At 34.9% G+C, this 22,638-nt stretch overlaps 3 protein-coding genes and 1 long non-coding RNA gene across 5 annotated transcripts; 2 read left to right on the top strand and 2 right to left on the bottom strand.

The window, feature by feature from the left end:
• Nucleotides 1-1,265: 1,265 nt before the first annotated feature.
• LOC108213533 (transcription factor SPEECHLESS) lies at nucleotides 1,266-3,869 on the top strand. The gene is made up of 3 exons (XM_017385334.2): nucleotides 1,266-2,176; nucleotides 2,647-3,288; nucleotides 3,468-3,869. Exons 1-3 carry the CDS (start codon nucleotides 1,751-1,753, stop codon nucleotides 3,531-3,533), a joined length of 1,134 nt encoding a protein of 377 aa, XP_017240823.1. The 5' UTR covers nucleotides 1,266-1,750; the 3' UTR covers nucleotides 3,534-3,869.
• A 91-nt stretch (nucleotides 3,870-3,960) lies between these two features.
• Nucleotides 3,961-6,058, bottom strand: LOC108213109 (probable WRKY transcription factor 53). The gene is made up of 3 exons (XM_017384850.2): nucleotides 5,438-6,058; nucleotides 5,116-5,244; nucleotides 3,961-4,747 (listed from the first exon to the last, which is right to left on the bottom strand). The coding sequence occupies exons 1-3, from the start codon at nucleotides 5,773-5,775 to the stop codon at nucleotides 4,093-4,095; spliced, it is 1,122 nt and encodes a 373-aa protein (XP_017240339.1). The 5' UTR covers nucleotides 5,776-6,058; the 3' UTR covers nucleotides 3,961-4,092.
• A 9,792-nt stretch (nucleotides 6,059-15,850) lies between these two features.
• Nucleotides 15,851-17,543, bottom strand: LOC135151694 (uncharacterized). Its single transcript, XR_010290567.1, has 2 exons — nucleotides 17,145-17,543; nucleotides 15,851-16,429 (listed from the first exon to the last, which is right to left on the bottom strand). It is a non-coding gene; the product is annotated as an uncharacterized LOC135151694 (long non-coding RNA).
• Nucleotides 17,544-18,413: 870 nt separating this feature from the next.
• On the top strand, nucleotides 18,414-20,092 carry LOC108213388 (bidirectional sugar transporter SWEET3b). Of its 2 annotated transcripts, none has more exons than XM_017385179.2 (6): nucleotides 18,414-18,570; nucleotides 18,670-18,706; nucleotides 18,819-19,041; nucleotides 19,208-19,369; nucleotides 19,449-19,568; nucleotides 19,657-20,092. In XM_017385179.2, exons 1-6 carry the CDS (start codon nucleotides 18,534-18,536, stop codon nucleotides 19,828-19,830), a joined length of 753 nt encoding a protein of 250 aa, XP_017240668.1. In that variant the 5' UTR covers nucleotides 18,414-18,533; the 3' UTR covers nucleotides 19,831-20,092. The 2 variants fall into 2 exon arrangements, with proteins under 2 accessions (XP_017240668.1, XP_017240669.1); XM_017385180.2 differs by having other exon boundaries at nucleotides 18,428-18,570; nucleotides 18,670-18,716; nucleotides 19,657-20,030.
• Nucleotides 20,093-22,638: the final 2,546 nt, after the last annotated feature.

Raw genomic sequence — 22,638 nt, 5'->3', positions numbered from 1 at the left:
TAAATGCTTGATGGGACTGAAGTAGGTACATATTAAAGTAGCAAATTTGGTGTTATCCTGGAGATGCAGGGCGTTGCTGTACCACCTTGATTTCAGCAAAACCTGAAAAATCTGATTCCTCTTTTAACGGACTAGTGCACTAACTATATCTGAAATCTATTTAGTAGTTTCATTCTTCCAAATCGATACTACTTCCTCTGTGTTAAGAAAGAGGTTGTTGGCCTAAACCAACTTCGGTTCAGTTGAATTTCAAAAGCACTGAATTTTTCTCTTTATTCTTTTGTGAGAAGACCACAGAATACTTCTTTAACCATAATCATTTCATTCCGCCACAGGCAGGAGAATTAGGCTGTGTTCACTTCATGGAATGGAATGGAATGAGGGGAGAATGGAATGAAAAATTATATAGAGGTTTTTAGGAGAAAGAAGAAAGTATAAGATAATGGTGACACAATATGAATGTAGTTAATTTTTTAGTGAGAAAGATTGTGAAGAAACATGATGTTGAAATGGGATGAGCATTCCTTCCAAAACATGTGGGTTAGAGTTATAGTTAAAATAGTAAGGTTGGAATGATTGAAGGATTGACAATTATATATATTTTCCTTGATCAACACCATTTTAGAGTACAAACTTCATTCAAGTGAACACAACCTTAATACATGAACTCCCTCGCATGTTCATTTTCAAAAAAAAAAAAAAAATCCTTATCTACATGTCTATTTACACTTTTGAAACAAATTCAAAAATGGTTTTTCGAATATATCTCTATAATTTTTATTTCCAAGACTTCACTTATTTAAAATTTGGTTGAATTCAGGGTTTCAAGACATTAATTAGGGATATTCCATCATTTTCAAAACATTATTCAAGGAAAAAGTTTATGGAATCAGTTATTTCTTGATATATTGTTTTTTCCGGAATGGACATGTAAAAGATGACCGAGGATGTATATACATTGTTAATTACTGTAACTCTTGAATGTTTTCTGCTATTACATGGAGATTACTATTAAGTTTTAGGTATATACAAATCTTTTGAGATGTGGGTGTTTTCATACTTGTAAGCCCATTAAAGATTTATGACAGTAGACACTTCAAATTGATATGCCCCATCTCTGATCCTGAAATAACTGCATACATGTATTTATTGTCATAAAATTATGACTTATGAGGGCATGTATACTTTGTTTTGAATCAGGGTAGCTGGATGTTTTTAAATTTGTTTCAAGTCCTTTTGTTGCTGTTTAAACTATCTTTATTAGCGCTTCCCTGTTTCAAAATCGATTGTAAGCAAAGCCTAATTACTCTAGGACTCAAGTACAACGGTACAGAACCCTTAATTAATGGCCATCTTTCTATCTGTCTCCATAAATACACCGTGCTTGAAGGAATGCCTCATTTTACAAACCCATCCTTGCATTGCAGAAACCCTAGCTAGCCTAACTGGACCTCTGATTTTTTAGTTTATTTTTTGTGGAGAGCAATATCTATAACGGTCCATGCAAATCAAATATCAAGTGTTATGGTTATAGCTTAGTCACTTTGAATTCCACAGCCCCCCGGCCTCGGCCTTTCTTTTTCATTGCAGTCATCAGTTTTCTCCGTTTGTTCCTCTTATTGTTCGGTTTCAATACTGTCACTCTTACTGTTTCCCCCCCTGAATATGCGCATTCTCTTTAGATTTTTGTAGCCGTTGGATTATTCAGTTTCTATATTTTGAATTAAGTTTGATCGCTGATCTAACTAGGATGAGTACTTCAGTAACGTCTTCGCCTGATTTTCTCCAAGGCTCTGAATTTGTCGACTATGCCACCTCGCCTGACAACTTCTTCAGCATTCTTGAAGCTTTAGATGGCGAGTTGATGAATACGATAGAAATGGCTGGTCAAGAAGAAGGCGGTGTTCGTGTAGAGGTGGAGAATGCAACTGCACCTAGATTAGTTTCTCAAAATTCAGCACCTTGCTTAATTAGTAACGACATCGATGTTAAAGCACCTGCTGAAGCTCGTAATGACTTGAGCTCACCAAAGTCCAACAAAAGGAAGCTCAGTAGTCCTGCTGAAGAAGGGCAGCCAAAGATTTCTCATATAACAGTGGAGAGAAACAGAAGGAAGCAGATAAATGACAATTTAAATGTCTTGCGTTCCCTTATGCCTTCCTTTTATGTCAAAAGGGTAACTCCCCTCTCTTTCTCCATACTATCCTTCTATGCTTCTATTTGCAATAGAAAGTTATACGGAGATTACAAATTTTCCGGAGACCTCACGTTCTCCATGCAGAACTATGCGCATGTTTGTTTAAGAGAAGGAGAAGCTTCTTCTAGCTTCTGCTTTTCTTGATCGGTTTGTATAAATAAGTAGAAGCATTTTTAAGAAGTTGAGAATGCTAGCTTTTCTCTCATAGCTTCTACTTCTTTCCCAAACATTTTATTAACTTATTTACTTCTCGCTTCTAATCCATTTCTTTATTTTAAACATGAAGTCATTTTTTTTTTTAAATTTGTCCAAACGGCCTTTATATTTTGCAATGTCATGCTTGCAGAATACATATGGTCTCCAAAGTCTGTAATAAAAAGTGGTCTTCATAGAACTCAACCCTTTATAATGATGCTGATTAATATTTTGTTTTCAATGTTATCGTCTAGGGTGATCAAGCGTCAATAGTAGGAGGGGTTGCAGATTACATTAGTGAGTTGCAACAAGTCCTACGTTCACTGGAGGCGAAAAAGCAGAGGAAAGTGTACAGTGATGTTGTCATGAGCCCGAGGCTTATTTCAAGTCCAAGAACAAAAGCAACCACAATGTCATCCTTACCAATCAGTCCAAGAAAACCTCCTCTAAGTCCAAGACTGATTTCAAGCTTACCGGCTAGTCCAAGAACTCCTCAATCAATCAACAATAACAACTGCTCTGCTTTTAACAACCACCTGCATAGGTTATTAGTGCAACAACTCCATCCGTCAGTTAATAATTTTTTATTATCTCCGACAAATACCATGGGATCATCCTCGGCTTCATTGCTACTTGAACCTTCACCGTCTTCTTCCAATTGCTCAACTTCGTCTATCATTGATAACGACCAACTGGTTGCCAATTCCAAGTCCAGGGTTGCTGATGTGGAGGTCAAGTTCTCCGGTCCAAATGTGATATTAAGCACTGTTTCTCCAAGAATCCCTGGCCAGGCCCTGAAGATAATATCAGCACTTGAACATCTCTCCCTTGAAATTCTCAGTGTTACCCTCAACACTACTGATCAAAATACCATGATTTATTCCTTCACTATCAAGGTAACCACTATGCATCTTGTGTGTGTCTGATTAATTATATGCAGAGATTATTCTAGACTCGACTGAACTTTAAAAATCGAGAAAAAAAACTCCGTCATGAATAGTGTATTTGAATTATTGGCTGTGCATGCACAGTGATTAATATATTGCTGTTGGGTCCTTGTGGTTTGTGTTGATAGATTGGAATTGAATGCAAACTGAGTGCGGAGGAACTGGCTCAACAAATTCAGCAAACATTCTACTGAAGCCTAAATTACACAATACCACAAAAAGCATCATTTATTTACTGGCAAAGCTGAAGCTGCAATATGAAAGGAGAATTCATGTAGGGGCAATTGTCAATTTACAGATGACATCAATTAATTGTTTTTAAAAGTTTTATGTACTTTGTAGACAGTAAATCGGTCCTAGTGCTAGCTAGTTTCTCATAAATTAATTTCTTGAATTCTCGAATTAACATTTTTTACTTAATTAATTGGAGTTATTTATACGTCAAAGGAAACACCTTACATAAAATGCTGTATATTTTTCAAAACATTTAGGCCAAAAGGAAAATTTTAGTTTTTACTTGTGTGACAAGACCAGAGGAAGATATAACTTGTATCCTTACAATTAAGTATCTCAATTTTAGAATTCAAAACTTGGAACGATGAAAGATAAATTCTTAATCAGTTAAAGATTTAATTAAAATATGCATTCTTGTACCGTATAATGTGTTACAATTGAGATTAACCAAGACTATGGTCAAGTCAAAACAGGGGGACAAAATTTTGTTCACTTGTCCAAAATTTCTTCGAGTACTTTCTATGAGAAAAACCCCGAATTATCGAACGTGAAACTGGAATTAAATTCCACTCCTCCAAACTGATAGTTAAGCCCAACAGTCGGGGAGTTTGTAGCTGAATTCGCCACTGATATTATCTCATTAAGCTCATTATCTGAGGCCTGCAGCGCCTGAAAATTCCCTCCAAAGTTGCTCATGTGCGACGGCGACACCGATAAGTTATAGTTTGAACCTGAAGTGGCAGGGGACACAAACGGAGGAGAACCAAAGTTGTTGTGATCTCCAAGCATATATAGATGCGATAAGCTATAGTTTTCAGAGGTGTTGTTAATGTTGTTTGATGTGGGAGGGAAGTAGAATGATGTTGGAACATGAACCGGATCATGCGAATCTAAGTCCTCGGTTATTACTTTGAGGTCAGTTTTGAAGTTTAGCAGCACCTCTTGTGAGCTGCGCTGCTGGTTGTGCAGTTGAGGATCGTGAACATTGGCGGTTAGGCTTGGGGACGGATCAGATCTTTCTGAAGGAGGTGGGGGGATAGTTGAAGATTGATCAGCACAGGTGTGCCTTCCGCGATACGTTATTTCAAACAGTGTTGGATCGTTATCAGATCTCTGCACTTGCTTTGTGGCTAAACAACCTTGTGCATGTCGATGAGTGCATCTGTAGTATCCTCTGTAACATGAAAAGAAAGTCTATTAGCTAAGATTGCTGTATCTTGTAATTGATATATAATTTAGAGTAAGTTACAGAGTTGTGACCAAAGTTAATCTTGTGATGACCGGAGTTTCAAATTTGCAATATGATGGATGAATATCGTTTTTATATTTCAAAAATATGTTTAAGGCCCACTTTTCTGAGAAGAAACTACTTTTTATTCAAAAAGTGGTCCTCGGCTACCTTTTGAAGAATTAAAACTGGTCACCCTGTTTCAAATTGAAATTTCGGCCACCAAAATGCTAAAACGGGTAAAGTTCAGTCACCGCTTTCTGATCTACGCTATGGTTGAACTAACATATACATTATATCAGTAACATTTGTACCTTGGATATTTTGCTCCCAGAATGTCTTTCTGTCCATATTTTCTCCAGTTATATTTGTCATCAAGTGATCCTTCTATTCCTGTCCCCGGTTGTATCTTCACTCTCTTCGTCCAACGAGGCATAGCTTTACTGCAACACGATTACCAGTTCATATAAGAAAACTAATACAGTCCTATCAATTATGACATCATACAATTGTAGTCATTTTACGCACAAGTAAAAGACCACAGATTATAGGCCGACAAGACATGCGTCTGGTCCCCACACTTAACTAAATAATATTATTCGAATTATTTGTATATAATTAAATATATATATGTACCGTTTCCTGGAGGCATCTGATTTGCTATCTGAACTTCTAAAATCCTGATCAGAATCTTCACTGCGAGGACTTCCACTGAAGGAATTGGGAGATTCAGTAACCCGAACTTCTCGGCCACCTGCAACGCGTTCATACCCGGTCACAATACTCGTACCGCAGTTCAACAAGTTGAGGATCTTGTCAAACGAAACAATGATCTTATGCGCCAAGTACTCGCGAGTTTCATGAGCTGAAGTTGGGGCATTGAGATGAATCTGAAGCTGTTTCGCTAGCTCCTTCCCTTGCCTCACCTCATTAATCAAATCTCTCGTCTCAAATTGCTGATATGCCTGCTCCATGATAACGCATATATTTTTTGAACCGTTTAAAATCAAGGTATAAGATCCTGCTGGGACCTTCCTCTGACACGTTTTAGATGAACCACTTACTTAACTCTGTATATTCAGGAGTATCTCATGTGTTTCTTGAAATCAAGTAGTTAGAAATGAAATGGCAGTTTTGAATTTGTAATCTAGTGAGTTTGATGTACATATATAGAGTTGTTTGTGACAGATAGAGAGGAGTGAAATGCTTAGGTTTGTATACAAAGCTGATGCATGTATATAAATAATATATGAATCTCAAGATCCTGTGAACCGGAAAGTTTGACTCTCCTATTTGAACACACGTATATTTGGACAAATATAGTTTATTTTAGCTAATAGTAATTTTTGCGTCTTATTACAATTTCATTAAGTTTATTTTACATACAATATTAGTGTGCTTTATTACAGATATTAACTTTCTTGATAACATTACGAATGATATATTCCAAGTACGTGTGTGTAACAATTATATCTATATATTTATTCACAAGGAGGGTCTACATATTTTTAAAATTCAATTGTTACTATATATATAGTATTTTGAAATTAATATTATAGTACGATAATTAAATGTTATTATATTATTTTAATATATTCAATTAATATTGAATTTACTTATTATTCGTTATGAATTCACAACTATTTTATTGATTGACGATCCTAATTAACTAATATTAATTTTCAACAACATCTTAGTGTGTGTGTGTGTCTATATGGTGCAGAAAATCAATAAATAAGTTCTTCAAATTTATCTATTATTTCATTTATTTTTTCTAGATAATAATACACTGTTTAAATATTTATTTAATGAATAACGATTTTATTCCTTTATCAAAATTCTATTATAAATAATTTGCAGTAAACGTGTAATTTAAATATATGTTCTTCAAAGTGGTCCTTGGTCATGAGAATCGTAGTAAGATGCCAAGAAGTCCAATTGCTGACCAGTTCTTCTTCTTCCTCTTCTTCTTCTCACCATCTATTTACTACTATTACTTTTCAACATTACTAAACGCTTTTATCGTCACAAGTGTAGGGTAAGGTAGTCAACGATTAAGAGAGTCCAATACATTGAGAACAAAGGCCACGAATCTTCAAATCTCGTTCCGCGTTATTACAATTAACATATTTATTTTTTTATTCCGGTTTTCTATTTCTCCTTTTCGTTCATATCTTAATAAATAAAATATGGTTATATTAAATTAATTCCCTAAATTATATATTAATTATTAAAACTTTCGAAACAATAACATAAATTTGGTAATATAAAATTTATTTAATGTGTTTAGGTAAAATTTGTTTTGCGGCATAAATTATTTTACGGTATATATTAGTATTATTTGAGTACCTCCAGGTAGGAGAGAGAGACTGAAAATCCAGGGTTGACGTAGGTCATGATGGTGCTTTTTGTACCTAGCTGACGTTGATAGTGAGAGATCTTCTCTTAATTATGTTATTATTGTATGATTAAGGTGTTAACTATAGCCGTTTGATGAGTTAATTAAATGGTTGGTACAACGTATCCGATGGTTGCGTTTGGTCAAGATGAAGCTTATCGTGCTTATTTCCTACACATGCTCAATCTGTACGCGCTTAACTTAATTAATTGAGTCCGTAGACTGTAATCTTTATTTAAATTACTCCATTGACAATTCAATAATTACGTATGCTCTTTACTCGCTTCGCGAACTACAGTTGACTAGATCCTTAGTAAGGTGATTAAAATAAACTAGAACATATTTTTAGAAATAACAAAATAAATTAAGCAGCTGCGGAGAGTATCAATCAAGTTGAAATACTTTAACTTGCAGGGATAATCTCGAAATTTTAAGCAAGTTTTATTCTCGGTAATATAGCAAGTTGAATCAAATATTTGCAAAGCATGAAGTTGAATTACTTTCTCTGTTACAAAGAAGGAAATAAGTGTGGGAAAAAAGTTATATGTGTTATAATATATTAGTTATAAAAGACTAATTAGAGAATTATTAAATTTAATATAAAAGGTGAATAATAGGTTAAGTATAGAGAAGAAGCAGCTCGGTGTATCTTTTACATTCAGCAATAATAAGCATGTGAAAGGCAATGCATCACACAAGTAAACTTATTACATGCCAAACACTTCTACTATTACATGTCAAATATTTCTACACTTGCATCTAGCCATCCTATTGTATCTTTGAATGCATGCATTTGATCAGGGCTGTTCACGAACTGAGCCGAGTCGAATTTTGACCGAGCTGAGCCGAACTTTAAGTTTTTTCCTATCGAACCGAGCCGAGCCGAGCTTTCTTATCGAACAAAAAAGTGTGTTCGAGTTTGAGCTCGTTAACTAACGAGACGAACACGAGCTTGTTCAGGAACAAATACGAGCCGAGCCGAGCCAGAGAAAAATAAGGTCAAACCGCTTCTTTACTCTTAAAATAGCAAGCCAAAATTTTTAGTGTGCTTTGATGGTACCATGTTATAGTTAATATTCTCCTGATCGATGTGATATATTATATGTTGAATTTGGCGTTCAATAACACATAAATATTACGAAATTATCATAAAATAATTGCATTTTTTCGAGCTTTAACGAGCCGAGCTCGAGCCGAACGAGATCGAGCCGAGCTCGAGTCGAACGAGTTCGAACCGAGCTCGAGCCGAGCACACTAAAAGCTCGGCTCGAGCTCGTTTTCTTAGCGAACACATTTATGTGTTCGAGCTCGAGCTCTTAACGAACCGAGCCGAACCGAGCTATTATCGAGTCGAGCTCGAGCTTGTTCGCGAACAGCTCTACATTTGACAATCAACTCACAACTCCCTTTTGATTGCTATGATAGCATGGATCAACTTACAACACTCCCCTTTAAAAATTCAATGGGATAGAAACTTTGACGAAGGAAAAAGAGTACAATCTCCGCTGGGAAGAAAACATCAATCATTGAAGTTTTGTTGAGACATATTCTTGAATCGACGCATTCCAATGTTATGTCGCAGCTTTGTAAATGTTGAATTCGGTAACGATTTTATGAATAGGTCTCCTGGTTTGTCACATGATAGAATTTGTATAAATCAATTTTATCATTCTTTTGAAGCTCATGAGTATAGAAGAATTTTGGTGACATGTGATCCGTCCGGTCTCCTTTGATAGATCTCTCCCTGAGTTGATCAATGCATGCAGTGTTATCCTCAAACTTAACAATAGGACTTCTTGTGATGTCTAGCAATCCAAAAAATTCTTGAATATTCTTGATAATAGATCATAACCAAACACATTCTATACTGGCTTCGTGAATTATAATTATTCTGAATGATTTGTTGAGGTTGCCACTTTAGTTTGCTTCGTGGATTTCTAGGAAATAGTTGTACCATAATATGTAAATGCATATCCAATTTGTGATTTTCCAAAATTAGGATCCAACATATATCTACCGTCTACATATCCAAACAATTGAGATGTCAAGTTTTTCCGAAAGAATAACCCAAAATCAGTGTAGAGCTAAACCTAGCCACTAAATTCACAGCAAAAGCAATATCTGGCCTTGTATTATTCGCACGATACATAAGTGCACCAATTGCTCCAAGATATGGGATTCAGGACTAAGAACCTCTACATCATCTTCTCGTTGTTGAAATGGATCGTTATAGTGTTCTAAAGATCTAACCACCATTGGAGTAGTCAACGAAAGAGGTTCATCCATGTAAAATCTGTTCAAAACCTTTTTTGTATGTGTAGATTGGTGGAGAAAAATTTGTGATGACAAGTGCTCGACTTGTATACCAAGACAATATTTTGTCTTCCTAAGATCTTTCATTTTAAACTCTGTCTTTAGATAAATTACAGCTTCATCAACCTCTGTAGCTGTTCTTACAAGGTTAAATGATCCACATATACAACAGTAATCACAAACCAGATTGTGATTTTTTGATGAAAACACATGGACAAATTTGATTACTAATATAGCCATTCTTTGGTAAATAACGACTAAGTCTGTTATACCACATACGACCAGATTGTTTCAATCCATACAATGATCATTGAAGTTTAATGGAGTATATATGACGAGGTTTCTTGAACTCATCCATATTTAACCCTTCTGGAATTTTCATAAAAATCTCACTATCAAGTGATCCATATAGGTATGCAACGTCCATAAGACGTGTTTCTAATATTCCTTTAGATGCCATACCTAATATAATACGAAAAGTGATTTCATCCATCACTAGCGAGTATGTTTCGTGATAATCAATGCAAGGACTTTGAGAAAATCCTTGTGCTAAAAGTCAGGCTTTATATCTCATGATTTCATTCTTTTTATTTCATTTTCTTATGAATACGCGTTTATTCCCAACAGGGTTCACGCCGATTGATGTTTGAACAACAGGTCCAAATACTTCTCTTTTATGTAATGAATTTAACTTCTGGTTGGATTGTTTCTTTCCATTTTAGCCAGTCTTTTCTTCGACGACATTCATCCACACTTTGTGGTTCAGGATTAGAATTTATGTCGACATCCAATGTGGCTGAATACACAAATACATCATTGATTATGTTTTTAATTCGATCCTATAATTTCATATCATGCACATAATTTATTGAAATTTTATGATTGTTTAATCCTGAATCTTCAGGGACGAGAATCTTTTCAGGAGATAATACCACTTCATGGGTATTTGCTTCTTCTGGAACATGTACCACGTTCCACTTCAAGGGCAATTTTATTTGTTTTTCTTTTTATTGGTGCAACATCTTTTGCACCGACCGGTCTACCGTGCTTCAGGCGTGGCTTTGATTCTATAACCAGTTCTTTTTTACTTGATTTCTGAATTGGTATACCTATTCTAGCTGGAGTATTTACTGCAGGTATATGAGATTTTATTTCATTTCTAGAATTGTTAAATGCGTCAGACATTTGGTTTGTGTTATTTTGCATATTGATAATTCTTTTAATTTCAAGTTCACATTGACCGGTACGTGGATCTAGAAAATGTAATCCTGATGCATGTCATGTTATGTCAGGATTAACTTTATTCACATGTTTATTTCACCCTAAGGGAGGAAGCAAAGACTCGTCAAAATGACAATCTTGGTATCGTGCAGTAAATAAGTCTCCAATTAGTGGTTCAAGATATCTAATTATAGATGTCGAATCAAAACCAACGTAGATACATATTCTTCTTTGATCTCCCATCTTCGATCTTTGTGGTGGAGCAACAGGTACATATATAGCACTTTCGAAAGTTTTGAAGTGAGAAATATTAGGAATTTGACCAAGTATCAGTTGTGGTGGAGAATGTTTGTTATAGATAGTTGGTCTAATCCTAATAATATTAGCAGCATGAAGTATTGCATGACCCCAGATAGATGTAGATAATTTTGCTGTCAATACGGTGGTCTTGCAATAAGTTGAAGTTTTTTGATAAAGGACTCGGCTAACCCATTTTGTGTATGTACATGAGGAACTGGGTGTTAAACTAAAATTCCTACAGACAAGCAATAGTCGACAAAGGTTGCAGATGTGAACTCGCCTGCATTATTTAAACGACTTGACTTAATACAATGATTTGAGAGTTGAGCTCGCGATTTGATTATCTGGGCAAGTAACTTTACAAAAGTATCATTACGAGTTGAGAAAAGACAAACATATGTGCGAATTCATTACGACTTGAGAGAAGACAAATATATTTGTGAATTTTACTATGCCAATTCGAGTTATATGAAAATTTGTCAATTATGTTAAATCAGTTATCATGAATATTATTAGTTTACTGTAATATATATATATATATATATATATATATATATATATATATATATATATATATATATATATATATATATAAATTAATATTCATGAAAAATCAAAATTTAAATTATTATCAAAATATACTCATGTCCCGCACGGGCTTAGGCTAGTAATCCTTTTTATTAGATATATTCATTGAACTTAAAGACATATAAAAATATTACAATCAACAAATCACCTTTTATCACATAAAAATTATATAATTAACATATATCAATTAGTTTAATTTAATAATAATATATTATTTTAAAGATATAATCAATTCCATGAAAACACAACCTTTTACAATTTAATGAATTTCAGGTAATCAACATTCTTTATTATTAGGGTAAAGAGTTTATACCTAGCATGGTAGAAAATTTTCTACCATATCATCCTAATACTACGTAGTTTCGATCTATGTGTTGGGCTCGTACCTGTAAAACCTAAACAATTGCATATTCATTCAATGACCAAATTGTGCGGGATACATACTAATTATCATACTAAACTTGCATAATGTTATATAGATCAAGTTACCGAGGGAAGAAGAAATGAACAATATAATCAATTCATTACTGACCACTACACTAGTAGCAGGAGGCCTATGAAAATAGGACAAGATATCCTAGAAAGAATAAAGACTTGATAAATAAAACAACCCAAGAAGGTTGTGATAGCAATAAGATGACTTGCTTCCATCTCCAAAGCCCCTGGAACTAGACCCCGTGCTAATACAAATGGCCAAAATCAATTATAAGACAAGAACACGGACCAATAAAAAAACACGTACCAATAAAAAGAGACGTGAGAGTATATGTATGTATAAAAGTCGGGATAAATTACTAGGGTAAATTATTATTGAAACGACGTAGTATTAGGCTGCTAGGGTAGAAAATTTTCTACCATACTAGGTAGAAACTATTTACTCTTTATTTTTTTTTAAACAAACAAACATTGTTTATTATTAAGTTAATTGCATTTCGCACCCTATACGTAGGCCCAAAAACACTTTAGTATGCAAATTTTTGGAAATGCAATTTCGTGACCCATTAATATTTTGTGGGCTTCATTCTGCACCCCTTCCGTCAAAATTTAACGATTCTGTTAAAAAAGTGAGGGCAATTGAGCCATTAAAAAAATTAAAATACAAACCAACTATTAGCGGGTTAATTAGACTGTTAATCGTTTACTACCCCTGCACTACCCATCAGTGGCAACCAATGACCACCATCTCTCTCCTTTTTCTACTCAGACAACCCAGTGGCGTCACCACCGTCCAGCCATCTCGTCGCATCGGAAACAACCACCGACTGATTGAACAGATGGAAGCTGTCTGCCCTTTATATATGGAAGAAATGGATTGATGGCTTCTCTTCTGATGAGCTTATCTGCTGTTTGTAGATCATCAAGGATACCAGATGCGATAATGTTGAAGAAAATGTATCTGATGCTAATGCAGTTATGTTTCTTGCGTATGAGTTCATTCCATTGAAACTACAAAAGCAACGGCTTCGGAATCTTGTGATGTCTTTATCCTCTGGTTCAAGCATTCCTCTTTTAATATCATTCCAATTCTTCCTCCATAGTTAATAAATTGGGACTCGATGAAGTCAACAAATCAAGGACTCGGTAAATTAGGGCTAATACACATATATCTAAGGCTTATATCTTGTTAAATGGGGAAGAAGACCATTAAAATACGATTTACTCCTGATTTATTAACGTTAAACATAGATATTTGACGAAAGTTGACGGAAAAATGTAGAAAGTCCCTCACAAAATACTAGTGAAAAATGTAATTTTTAAAAATTTGCATATTAAAGTTTTTTGGCCTAAGTGTAGATGTGCAAAATGTAATTAATACTTTATTATTTTTAACTCTCAGACATTCTGTTGATGTACCATTATCGCATCACCACCAGAATTTAAAGGGGGCAAAACCTCGGGAGAATGTAAACTTGGGGGCGGATGGAGCTTGCGTCTACACCTACCATTTTGTACGTATTTACAGCACTATTTAATTCATTTTATTTTTAAAAATCAATTATTTAAACTCAAATAAATATATTCTTATAAAAATAAATTTTTATATAAATATATATTTTAATTATATTAAATACCTACTTAAAAAATATTATATAAATATTAAATTTTCCCCAAAACAGATCCTTAATTATCTACCTTGTCCAGGTCGCTCGCATCTCTCCTCTTGTTGCCTTGCTTCTAGGCTTCCATTGAATTTTTTAAATTATTCATAAACCATGGTCAGTCAATTGATGACTTATGTTTGAACAGGACAATACAGTGACAGTCTCATCGTTTCCTGCTCTCATCACTTGTTTGATTCCTTGACCAGCTACCTATATAGATCTCAAATTACAGTTACACATAAATGTCTTGTAATTTCTAAATGTGTTTCGACTTGAAAAATATTTTATTTTATTTTTTCAGTCAACACAAAAAAGTCTAAACAATTCTAGATTACAAGATGAAAAAACTTTACCAAAATTTGACGTTTTTGACCCAAGTCATGCCGTGAGCAACGTGATATACGCTGTCAAAAACGAGGAGTGTATTGTGAATGGTGAGTGGATATGTGGTGTTGGGTTTCAACTTTCAACCCAATGAATTATTATTGGGTTGGATCATGGGTGGTCGTCACTTGTAACTTAAGTCAGGTTGGATCAGTATTCACCTCCTTTTAGTTTAACGCGGACTCAATCTGGGTAACTGCTACGTAACCAAATAGACAGATCTCATAATTTTTTAATCGATACGGGAATGATCTTTTTATGTTACACGATACAAAATTATAAAACTATCTAATTTTTTATAAAAGACTGAGAAAACTATCTATATTTTCTTATTTCAACACTCTTCAGTGGACAGAGACACAGAGTAGGGGGTCGCCAGGCCGGCTGTTGCGGCCAATTAATTCTGGACTTAACGTAAAATTAGTTATAGAACGAGATACTAAATTTTATTAAAAAAATCAGTAATGTAAAAATAATTTCAATCAAATATTTTAAATGTTCCCTCTCAAAAATATGCATCTTTATGAATGCATTATGTAGAAAGTGTTAAAATCAATATCGTTTTTGAAAATTTAATATTTAGATCATGTGCATGTTTGGCTGCTCCGGCTTCCAACTTCTTTTTTTAAGAAGTCGGCTACTACTTTATTGAATCGTTTGTATAAAAAGTTAAAAGCACTTATAAGAAATTGAGAATTCTAGTTTTTGTTTCAGGATTTCTACCTTTTCACCGAACACTTTAATCACTTATAAGTGTTGACTCACTTCTCACTTTTAGTCTACTTTTTTGTTTTAAGTAAGCACTTATTTTTTTTAAATTTACCCAAATGACCATATTTTTTTATAGTTTTCATTTTCTTACACTTAAAAATTTATATAAAAATATCCGTAACATTTATATACCATCACTAAATACTCTATATGTCCCTATCATTTTTTTCCATTTTTTTTTTGCATTGCTGGACACGTATTTTAAGACACATATAAAACATAGTTTCATCAACTTTTTTTAAAAAATTTCTCTTTTTATATAAAAATTTAGATAATAAATATTTGTCCAGAAAAAAATCAAAATAATTTATCAAATTATATTTTTATGCGAGTATTAGAATATGTGTCGAGTCTCCGTCATCACGCGTAAACAATCGAAGAGGAGGGGGGAGTATGTCCGTAAAAAAATTCGCATCAGGTGATTTCATTGAATTGAATGATCTATATTATATTAGTATAAACAGCTATTCAAAAATTTTATTACTTGATCCATTCTATTTTGCACATCTTATAAGATGCTATATTACACTTCATACATGTTATGAATAATATTCTTTAAATCTAGTAACAATTTTTTGTTATATAAATGCTCGATTATCTTTTCTATGTAACTTCATTTTTCTACTATAAATAATGTTTCTCAAATTTTCTAACAAATATTTAACGACTCGCTCGTTTTTTTATATAAACATCTCCTCGACATCTAATATATTTTTCATGTTACCATTCAATTTTCTGTAATTAAGTACAACATCGAGGTTTATAATTCTATTTTAAGTTTCAAGTTTCAACTCTCCCGCGTCATTTTGACGCATTTGGTTGATGAGATTTTAATCCAGTTACAATGAGATTTATTACAAATGTATTTAAGTTTTAGTTTTTGGTACACTCATTTTTATCCATGTGAATTCACTCCAATCACCTGACCATAAAAGCAAATGATAATTCTCTAACATTCGACAGCCTTCGAAATGACAATAGAATCAGAGTTGAAAACGGCAGATGAATACATCTTGTAATTGAAGCCATTTCAGAATATTACAGAACTACTGTTACACACCATCTGTAATTGATCACGATCCAAACATAAAATTGTTCATATTCTGTTTTGTTGCATAATAATCTTTTTATCGTTCCAGACCCTACGATACTTATGTACAATCTTTCTCCAGAGTCTTCAGTCATAATCTAGGCAAACAATACTTGAGCTCGGTTTACAAGGTACTCGGTTCAAGTCTTCGGTAATATTTGTGCACCTCGACTAATCTGGTTGGACATACTTGCACACTCACACCCCTGAGCATGGTAGTCCTAAATTAAAGTTATGGAAGATTTCGATTACTCCCAGAACGTCCAGGAAATCGAAGTCGTGACCTCAAGACCGCAAGTCTTAAATGCCATTTTCTTCGGTAATATTTTATTCTTGACGGGGAGTATTGAAGAGTATAATATTCTTGTCAAACCGCCCTATCATAATTTAAGAATTTATATCAGCTGGTTACTATTACGGGATCCCTCCATTCTTATTACCGTCAGTGTATTTGCTGAGGCCTGAGAGTAGAAAATTTTGAAGATTGTTAGGAAGGGTTTATTGGTGAAATGAGCCACCAGTCATCTAATCAAGTGGTAATAATAATTGGGAACTAACAGACAACATTAAGCCATGGACAAAAAATCGTCTCATTTAAGAAACTTTGCTTAAATGCATAACAAAGAAAATTAACCGTAACTAGCTAACCTATAACAAAGAAAATTAATTATAGAGTCAAGTGCATCGAATAATATTATGAGTTAGGAAGAGCTAGCACTAGTCCATGAACAATGAACAGACGCATATTGCAATCTGTGGTTAAATGAGAAAAGATTGAGAAGATACACTTCATCATATTCATATTCCTGTGAACAAATAGAATTAAATTCTATGCAATTTGGTACCCTCTGGGATAAAAGTTTGGCAGAGATGTCATTTCAAATCTACGTGTGAGTCGACATTCACATGGTGAAATTATATCAGGAGAATTGTGCTTCTGACATCACCAGTGAATCGACATAACTGATAATCTGATATATTTGGAAAATTAGGCTAATACATGCATCTGTTTGCTTGTTAGACCTATTTGAAATGTAAATATTACACTAATGGCTAAACAGATCAAAGTGCATCCAATGACCAATAGAGAAGGAAAAGAAAAAAGAAAATAGAAAGCTCATCTGTCAAAGAGGTTTATCCAAATCCAGTAAAACTGCGACGCAGTCCAGTGTTTACCTCTTGAAGGATCAACTAGCTAGTACGATCGATAGTGGACCATCCAAATCTATCAGCCGTAGTTTAGAATGAACTGTGGTAAAAAGGCCTTCTGGACTAGATGATCTGGAGAATAAGTGGACATAGTCACATTCAACCAGCAATTATTGTAGTTATATAATACCTGAAATATTCAAATGATATGTTGGAACACTTTTAACTGTTATTAGTGCCATAACAATGACAAAATAAAGCATTTCAATGGCTAATGCTTGGCTGAGCACATAGTGCTATAGTGGAAAGAGGGGATAATAAGCTGTAGACAACAGAAAGATTACAGCCATACAGCTTAAAGAGTAATCCTGTTTTGGTTTTTTAATTACATTATCTATAAAGATGTTCCATTTATGTAAAATGATTGGCAGAACCTTTTCTCACGTACATTGTGAGACCTGGTATTTTTCCCTTCTTTACGCCTGCAAATATTAGCCATACAATCGACTCAAAGGACAAAATACTTGATGCAGCCGCAGTATAATTGTCTATCATGCTGACAGACACAAGGAGAAAATGACATTAATTGGGGTAAAAATTTTAAATACATTCATGGAAAATTTGTTTGATTGGTAAAATAGTTGCTCTGCATTTTTCTCTTCATGTGAGTGGAGTTACACTGTATCAGCACAATGACATGTTAGTATGTTACAACCTTTGCATCCGACATATTACTGAATAGGTCCTAGAATAAAACCTTTCCCCTAACTTTGGGTTAACGAAAAACAGATATTTCATCGTAAGATGTTTGATTCCATGAGCTGAATGCTTCTTACCTTAGTTGTCTTAAGAACCACTGAAATGTGTTGTTGCTTTCCTTCTTAGATGCTTAAAAATCCATGAAGATGAGAAGGATATATTCACAAATTGAATTCGTACTGTCTGATAGTCGACAATAAAATTAATACTGTTGGTGCATATTGTAAGAAGCCAGGAAACCTTAACGCTTGCATCAGATACGTAGTGGAGTCTCTGTGACATCTTCCACTCGTAGGGAGAACAAGGACAACAAAATAATCCCATTCCAGTAATCGTTCCTATCTAATCTGTCATCTTATTGTCAAAAGCTACCCAAATTTACGACTTTGAACAAAAATACAGATTAAATAATTTCATGCAGATGCCTCAACTAATTCCTACTCATTTTCCTCCAGAGGTGTTACTTTATTTTCCCCATTGTTTCTCTCCACAACATGCTGACTGTGCTCTCTTTTTCAGTTGTGCATGCATTATTCACTTCTTATCCACCCCATGCATATATATATATAGCCCTTCCTTGACAAGACACTTCACACTACAACACAAATTTCATTTAAGTTTGATTAGCTGTGATCAATTCCTCTTGTTACTCCAAAGATGGGAGATAGGTTGCGTTTAACAGTCGGGATACTGGGTACTTTTTTATTTTGTTTATATCCAATTCTCAAAATTCTTATCGTATACAAGCCTAAAGTCTAAACATTAGTATACTAATACATCCTTCGTATTGCAGGTAATGCATCATCGATGTTACTGTATACTGCTCCTATGTAATGTTCGGTACACTAAATTTTTAATTAATCAGGATCAGCAAAATGCTGAAGTTGCAGCATTAAAGTAGCTAAATTCTTGGTTACTCATGTAATATTTCTCTGTTTACAGATTGACATTTGCCAGGGTCATAAGGAAGAAAAGTACCGAAGAGTTTTCATGTGTTCCTTACATACTTGCATTAACAAACTGCTATTTCTATACCTGGTACGGTTTGCCAGTCGTAAGCTCTGGTTGGGAAAACTTTACTATTGTAACTATCAATGGCCTCGGGGTTCTGCTTGAGCTATCCTTCATTCTTATATATTTCTGGTTTGCCACTGCTACTGGAAAGGCAAGCTTTATAGTTCTTTGCTCTTTTTCATGCTATTGCTTGAGCATGTTTAGCATCTTCTTAATTGTCAATTTAAGTACTTTACACAGATGCACAAAATATATGATAATAACTAAATGGCTTTAGTCCTGAATTTAGCTAACATTGATATGTGATGACAATGCAGAAAAAGGTAGCAATATTAACGACAACCGTTACCCTTATATTCGTCACCTGTGCAATAATATCAGCTGTTGTCTTCCATGATCACCATCACCGCAAGATACTTATTGGCAGTATCGGGTTGGTAGCTTCTGTTGCCATGTACTGCTCTCCACTAGTGGCTGTGGTGAGTCGTCTTATCATTCAAACTACTTGCATCAAGATTATATATTGTCAGTAACAGATTGATTCCTCTACAATTGCAGAAGCAAGTCCTAAAAACCAAGAGCGTGGAATTCATGCCATTCTACCTCTCTTTGTTTTCGTTTATAACAAGTGTGCTTTGGCTGGCCTATGGACTACTGAGCCATGACTTGATTCTCGGGGTTTGTACTATGAGAACTTGAATCCATTTTTTTGATGTTAAAACTATATAGAAATTAATTTTCTAACACAGATTTCGATTTGATGCAGTCACCTAACTTTGTCGGTTGTCCTTTGGGGATCTTGCAACTTGCCCTCTATTTCAAGTACAGGAAGAGAGGGATCATGGAAGAACCTCAGAAATGGGATGTCGAAAAGGTTGAAGAAATTACCAAAGAGCAGTTGCAGGTTGTGGTTACGGATAATTCTCCTGCCAAAATCTGAAGAAATTTCTCGGCCAGAGCCTAGGAATATATTTTCATTCTTGTGAAACGTAATTTTGATTTAAACAATGTTCTGGACTGTGAAATCATTAAGTGTATGTACATGTAACATGCTTGTGCATATGACACTTGTGTGAATTTGATCTTGATATTAGTATTCAGAGTTTGAATTCATTAAATTTGTAACAAAGTTTGTGAGCTCATTCAGAGGACACCAGAAGAAACATATCCCTGACAGGGAAAACAATTAGAGAACAATTAGGGGCCGTTTGGTTCACGAATATCTGGAATCAGACATGGGTTTTGATGATTCCAAAAGTATGCTTATTTTTTGTTGCAAAAAATAAAACTTGAAATCCATACCTCATAGCCTCAGCTCCAGAGTATGGGATTTTGATATACAAAAGAGGAGGTGGGTACGAGAATCAACTTTATTTTTGATTTTTTGTCTTTATTTCAAAAATTGAATATTAATTTTTAATACAACAATAATCAATGATGCAAAATATACAATACTAATAATTTTTAATTTTTTTTAATTATTATAAATTAATAATTATAATTTTTTTTAATTTAAATATATTGATTCCACCCAAACACATGAGATATGATGCTTTAAACTCAAACCACCTAAACTCAATTTCTCATTCCAACCTATATCATTCCGTGAACCAAACGACTTCGTTTTTTTGGTATATTTAGTCCAGTCCCCTCATATAACAAACAAGCTGCTGAACAGTGTTGCCTGGCAGTTGAGAAAAATTAGCAGAATTTAGACATGTGAGATTGGTGGCTATGCACCTTAAAAATATTAAATATATTGGCGATACTCTCACGCTTCCGGATAACAATTAACACATGTCAATACAAAAGAATTAAGGCCATGAAACAATTGACATTCTAAAAATAACGAGTCATAGAAGTTATCTCTGAATAAAATTGTTCAATTCAACGAGTTCTTCAAATTGATGTAAAAAAACATGCAAGTTATGAGTTATGACTAGAACACGATAATATTTTAAAATTAAAACGATAGTCAAGACAACAAATTAACTAGATGTTCATAAAATATATATCAACAATCATTTTAAATTTTGTGATACTAAACTGGTCGCATTCAAATTTTTTAAATTTTATCAATATAAATTCAAAAACTAGAAACTGTACCCATGCCTTGCACAGGTTTTAGGGCTAAAACTAAAAATTATAATTAAATTACGATGTGCGAAGCAACACGAAAACTAGAAACTGTACTCATGTCATGCACGGGTTTGAGGGTTAGTTTAACCAGAAACTATAACAAAATTATGGTGTGCGACGCAACAATTTGACCAGCCGATTAGATTTTTAAAATCCAATTAATCTTTATAAATCTTTCTTAACCAAGATATATATAAAAATTTATAAAAAATTAAAAATACTATTGATATGGGTCGGAAATAATACTTGACTATTATTGGATATTAAAAGCCCAAAGCCCAGTTAAATAGGGCCTGAGATATTAATTTCGTAATTAATTAATAGAGGCCCAGTTAGAGGTCCAGTTACAAGTCTAAATTCTACAATACATCTGATTCTAGCAGATAAATATTCAGAAGTTCGGATAAACGTCAACAACAAGAGTATAAGAGTTCTATCTTATCTCTTGCTTCGAGGCATACTTCGATAAGAAGTCTGATATACGGAATCATACTTCCATCCCACTTCTGACTCCGAAGCGCCTATATAAAGGGCTCTACCCCTCATAACTAGAACTACGTTTTGGACTTGATTCTTCTCCACGCAGAAGATACGTAGGCATCTCGCATCGAGACCAGTCCAAAGCACGAATCGCTCACCCCCGTTTTTAGTTCTATAACATTTGGCGCCGTCTGTGGGAAGACAACAACAACCATGACGAACCCAACCGGACCACGTTCTGAAATCCACGTTCCACGCAGTCGAACCACCACCGGGGTCTCAACTGAATCAACCCCTGTAACTACCACCCTCCCGCTTGGTACAACCATTGCTCAAACTACTACTCCCCTGACTTTTGGCTCGCTGCCCCCTCTGACTCGAGTAATTGCAACCGTCACCGACGCCGGCACGCATTACTCAACCGTCACGACAACCACTCGTGGAGGCACGGGTGATGACTATGTGCACGTAACTGATTACGACTCCTCGGAGTCGGAGCAAGAGCGTGATACCCCCCCTCGAAGGAGGAGAGAAACCGATCATACTCGGCACCGTCGACGCCGCCATAGGCAAGAAGCTAATGAGCCCCGGGGGCCAATAACTTATGAGGAAAGGATCCGGGCCCATGAAGAGGAAATCGCACGGTTAAAGAGAGACCAGGCAAGGATGCAACCCCCAGAATCTAGGGATGAAGCCCCTCGCCAAACCGTGATGAATCAAATTCACTTGTTACCAGCAGGCGATCCTGATAACCCGGTTCCCCCTTTTACGCAAGAAATCATGGGTGCAAGGATTTCCCGAAAATTCAAGCTCCCAACCATTAAAGCTTATGATGGTACGGGTGATCCCGCTAATCATGTTCGGACCTTCATGAACGCTCTTTTGCTCCAACCCGTCACCGAAGCAATCAAGTGCCGCGCTTTTCCCCAAACCTTGAGTGGGATGGCCCAACATTGGTATAGTCGCCTACCCCCTAATTCTATCTCTTGTTTTGCTGACTTGAGCAGGGCTTTCATAGGGCAATTTGTTGGAAGCAAAACACATGCCAAGAGCTCTGCCTCCCTAATGAATTTGCATCAAGGAAAGAACGAATCACTCAGGGAATATATGAATCGTTTTACTAAAGAAG

The sequence above is a fragment of the Daucus carota genome, chromosome 3 (assembly GCF_001625215.2).
Source record: "Daucus carota subsp. sativus chromosome 3, DH1 v3.0, whole genome shotgun sequence".
Taxonomy (NCBI): Eukaryota; Viridiplantae; Streptophyta; class Magnoliopsida; order Apiales; family Apiaceae; genus Daucus; species Daucus carota.
Note: the sequence above shows the minus strand (reverse complement) of the source record. Positions and strands in the feature narration are given on the sequence as shown.

Excerpts from the sequence above, each read along its gene's own strand:
- LOC108213109 (XM_017384850.2), bottom strand. The coding sequence starts at position 5,775 with ATGGAGCAGGCATATCAGCAATTTGAGACGAGAGATTTGATTAATGAG. Across the intron at positions 5,245-5,437 it reads TCAGATGCCTCCAGGAAACG|TAAAGCTATGCCTCGTTGGA; the intron begins GTACATATATAT and ends ATCGTGTTGCAG. Across the intron at positions 4,748-5,115 it reads CTGGGAGCAAAATATCCAAG|AGGATACTACAGATGCACTC; the intron begins GTACAAATGTTA and ends TTCATGTTACAG.
- LOC108213533 (XM_017385334.2), top strand. The coding sequence starts at position 1,751 with ATGAGTACTTCAGTAACGTCTTCGCCTGATTTTCTCCAAGGCTCTGAA. Across the intron at positions 2,177-2,646 it reads CTTCCTTTTATGTCAAAAGG|GGTGATCAAGCGTCAATAGT; the intron begins GTAACTCCCCTC and ends GTTATCGTCTAG. Across the intron at positions 3,289-3,467 it reads TTTATTCCTTCACTATCAAG|ATTGGAATTGAATGCAAACT; the intron begins GTAACCACTATG and ends TTGTGTTGATAG.
- LOC108213388 (XM_017385179.2), top strand. The coding sequence starts at position 18,534 with ATGGGAGATAGGTTGCGTTTAACAGTCGGGATACTGG. Across the intron at positions 18,571-18,669 it reads TTTAACAGTCGGGATACTGG|GTAATGCATCATCGATGTTA; the intron begins GTACTTTTTTAT and ends TTCGTATTGCAG. Across the intron at positions 19,569-19,656 it reads GCCATGACTTGATTCTCGGG|TCACCTAACTTTGTCGGTTG; the intron begins GTTTGTACTATG and ends GATTTGATGCAG.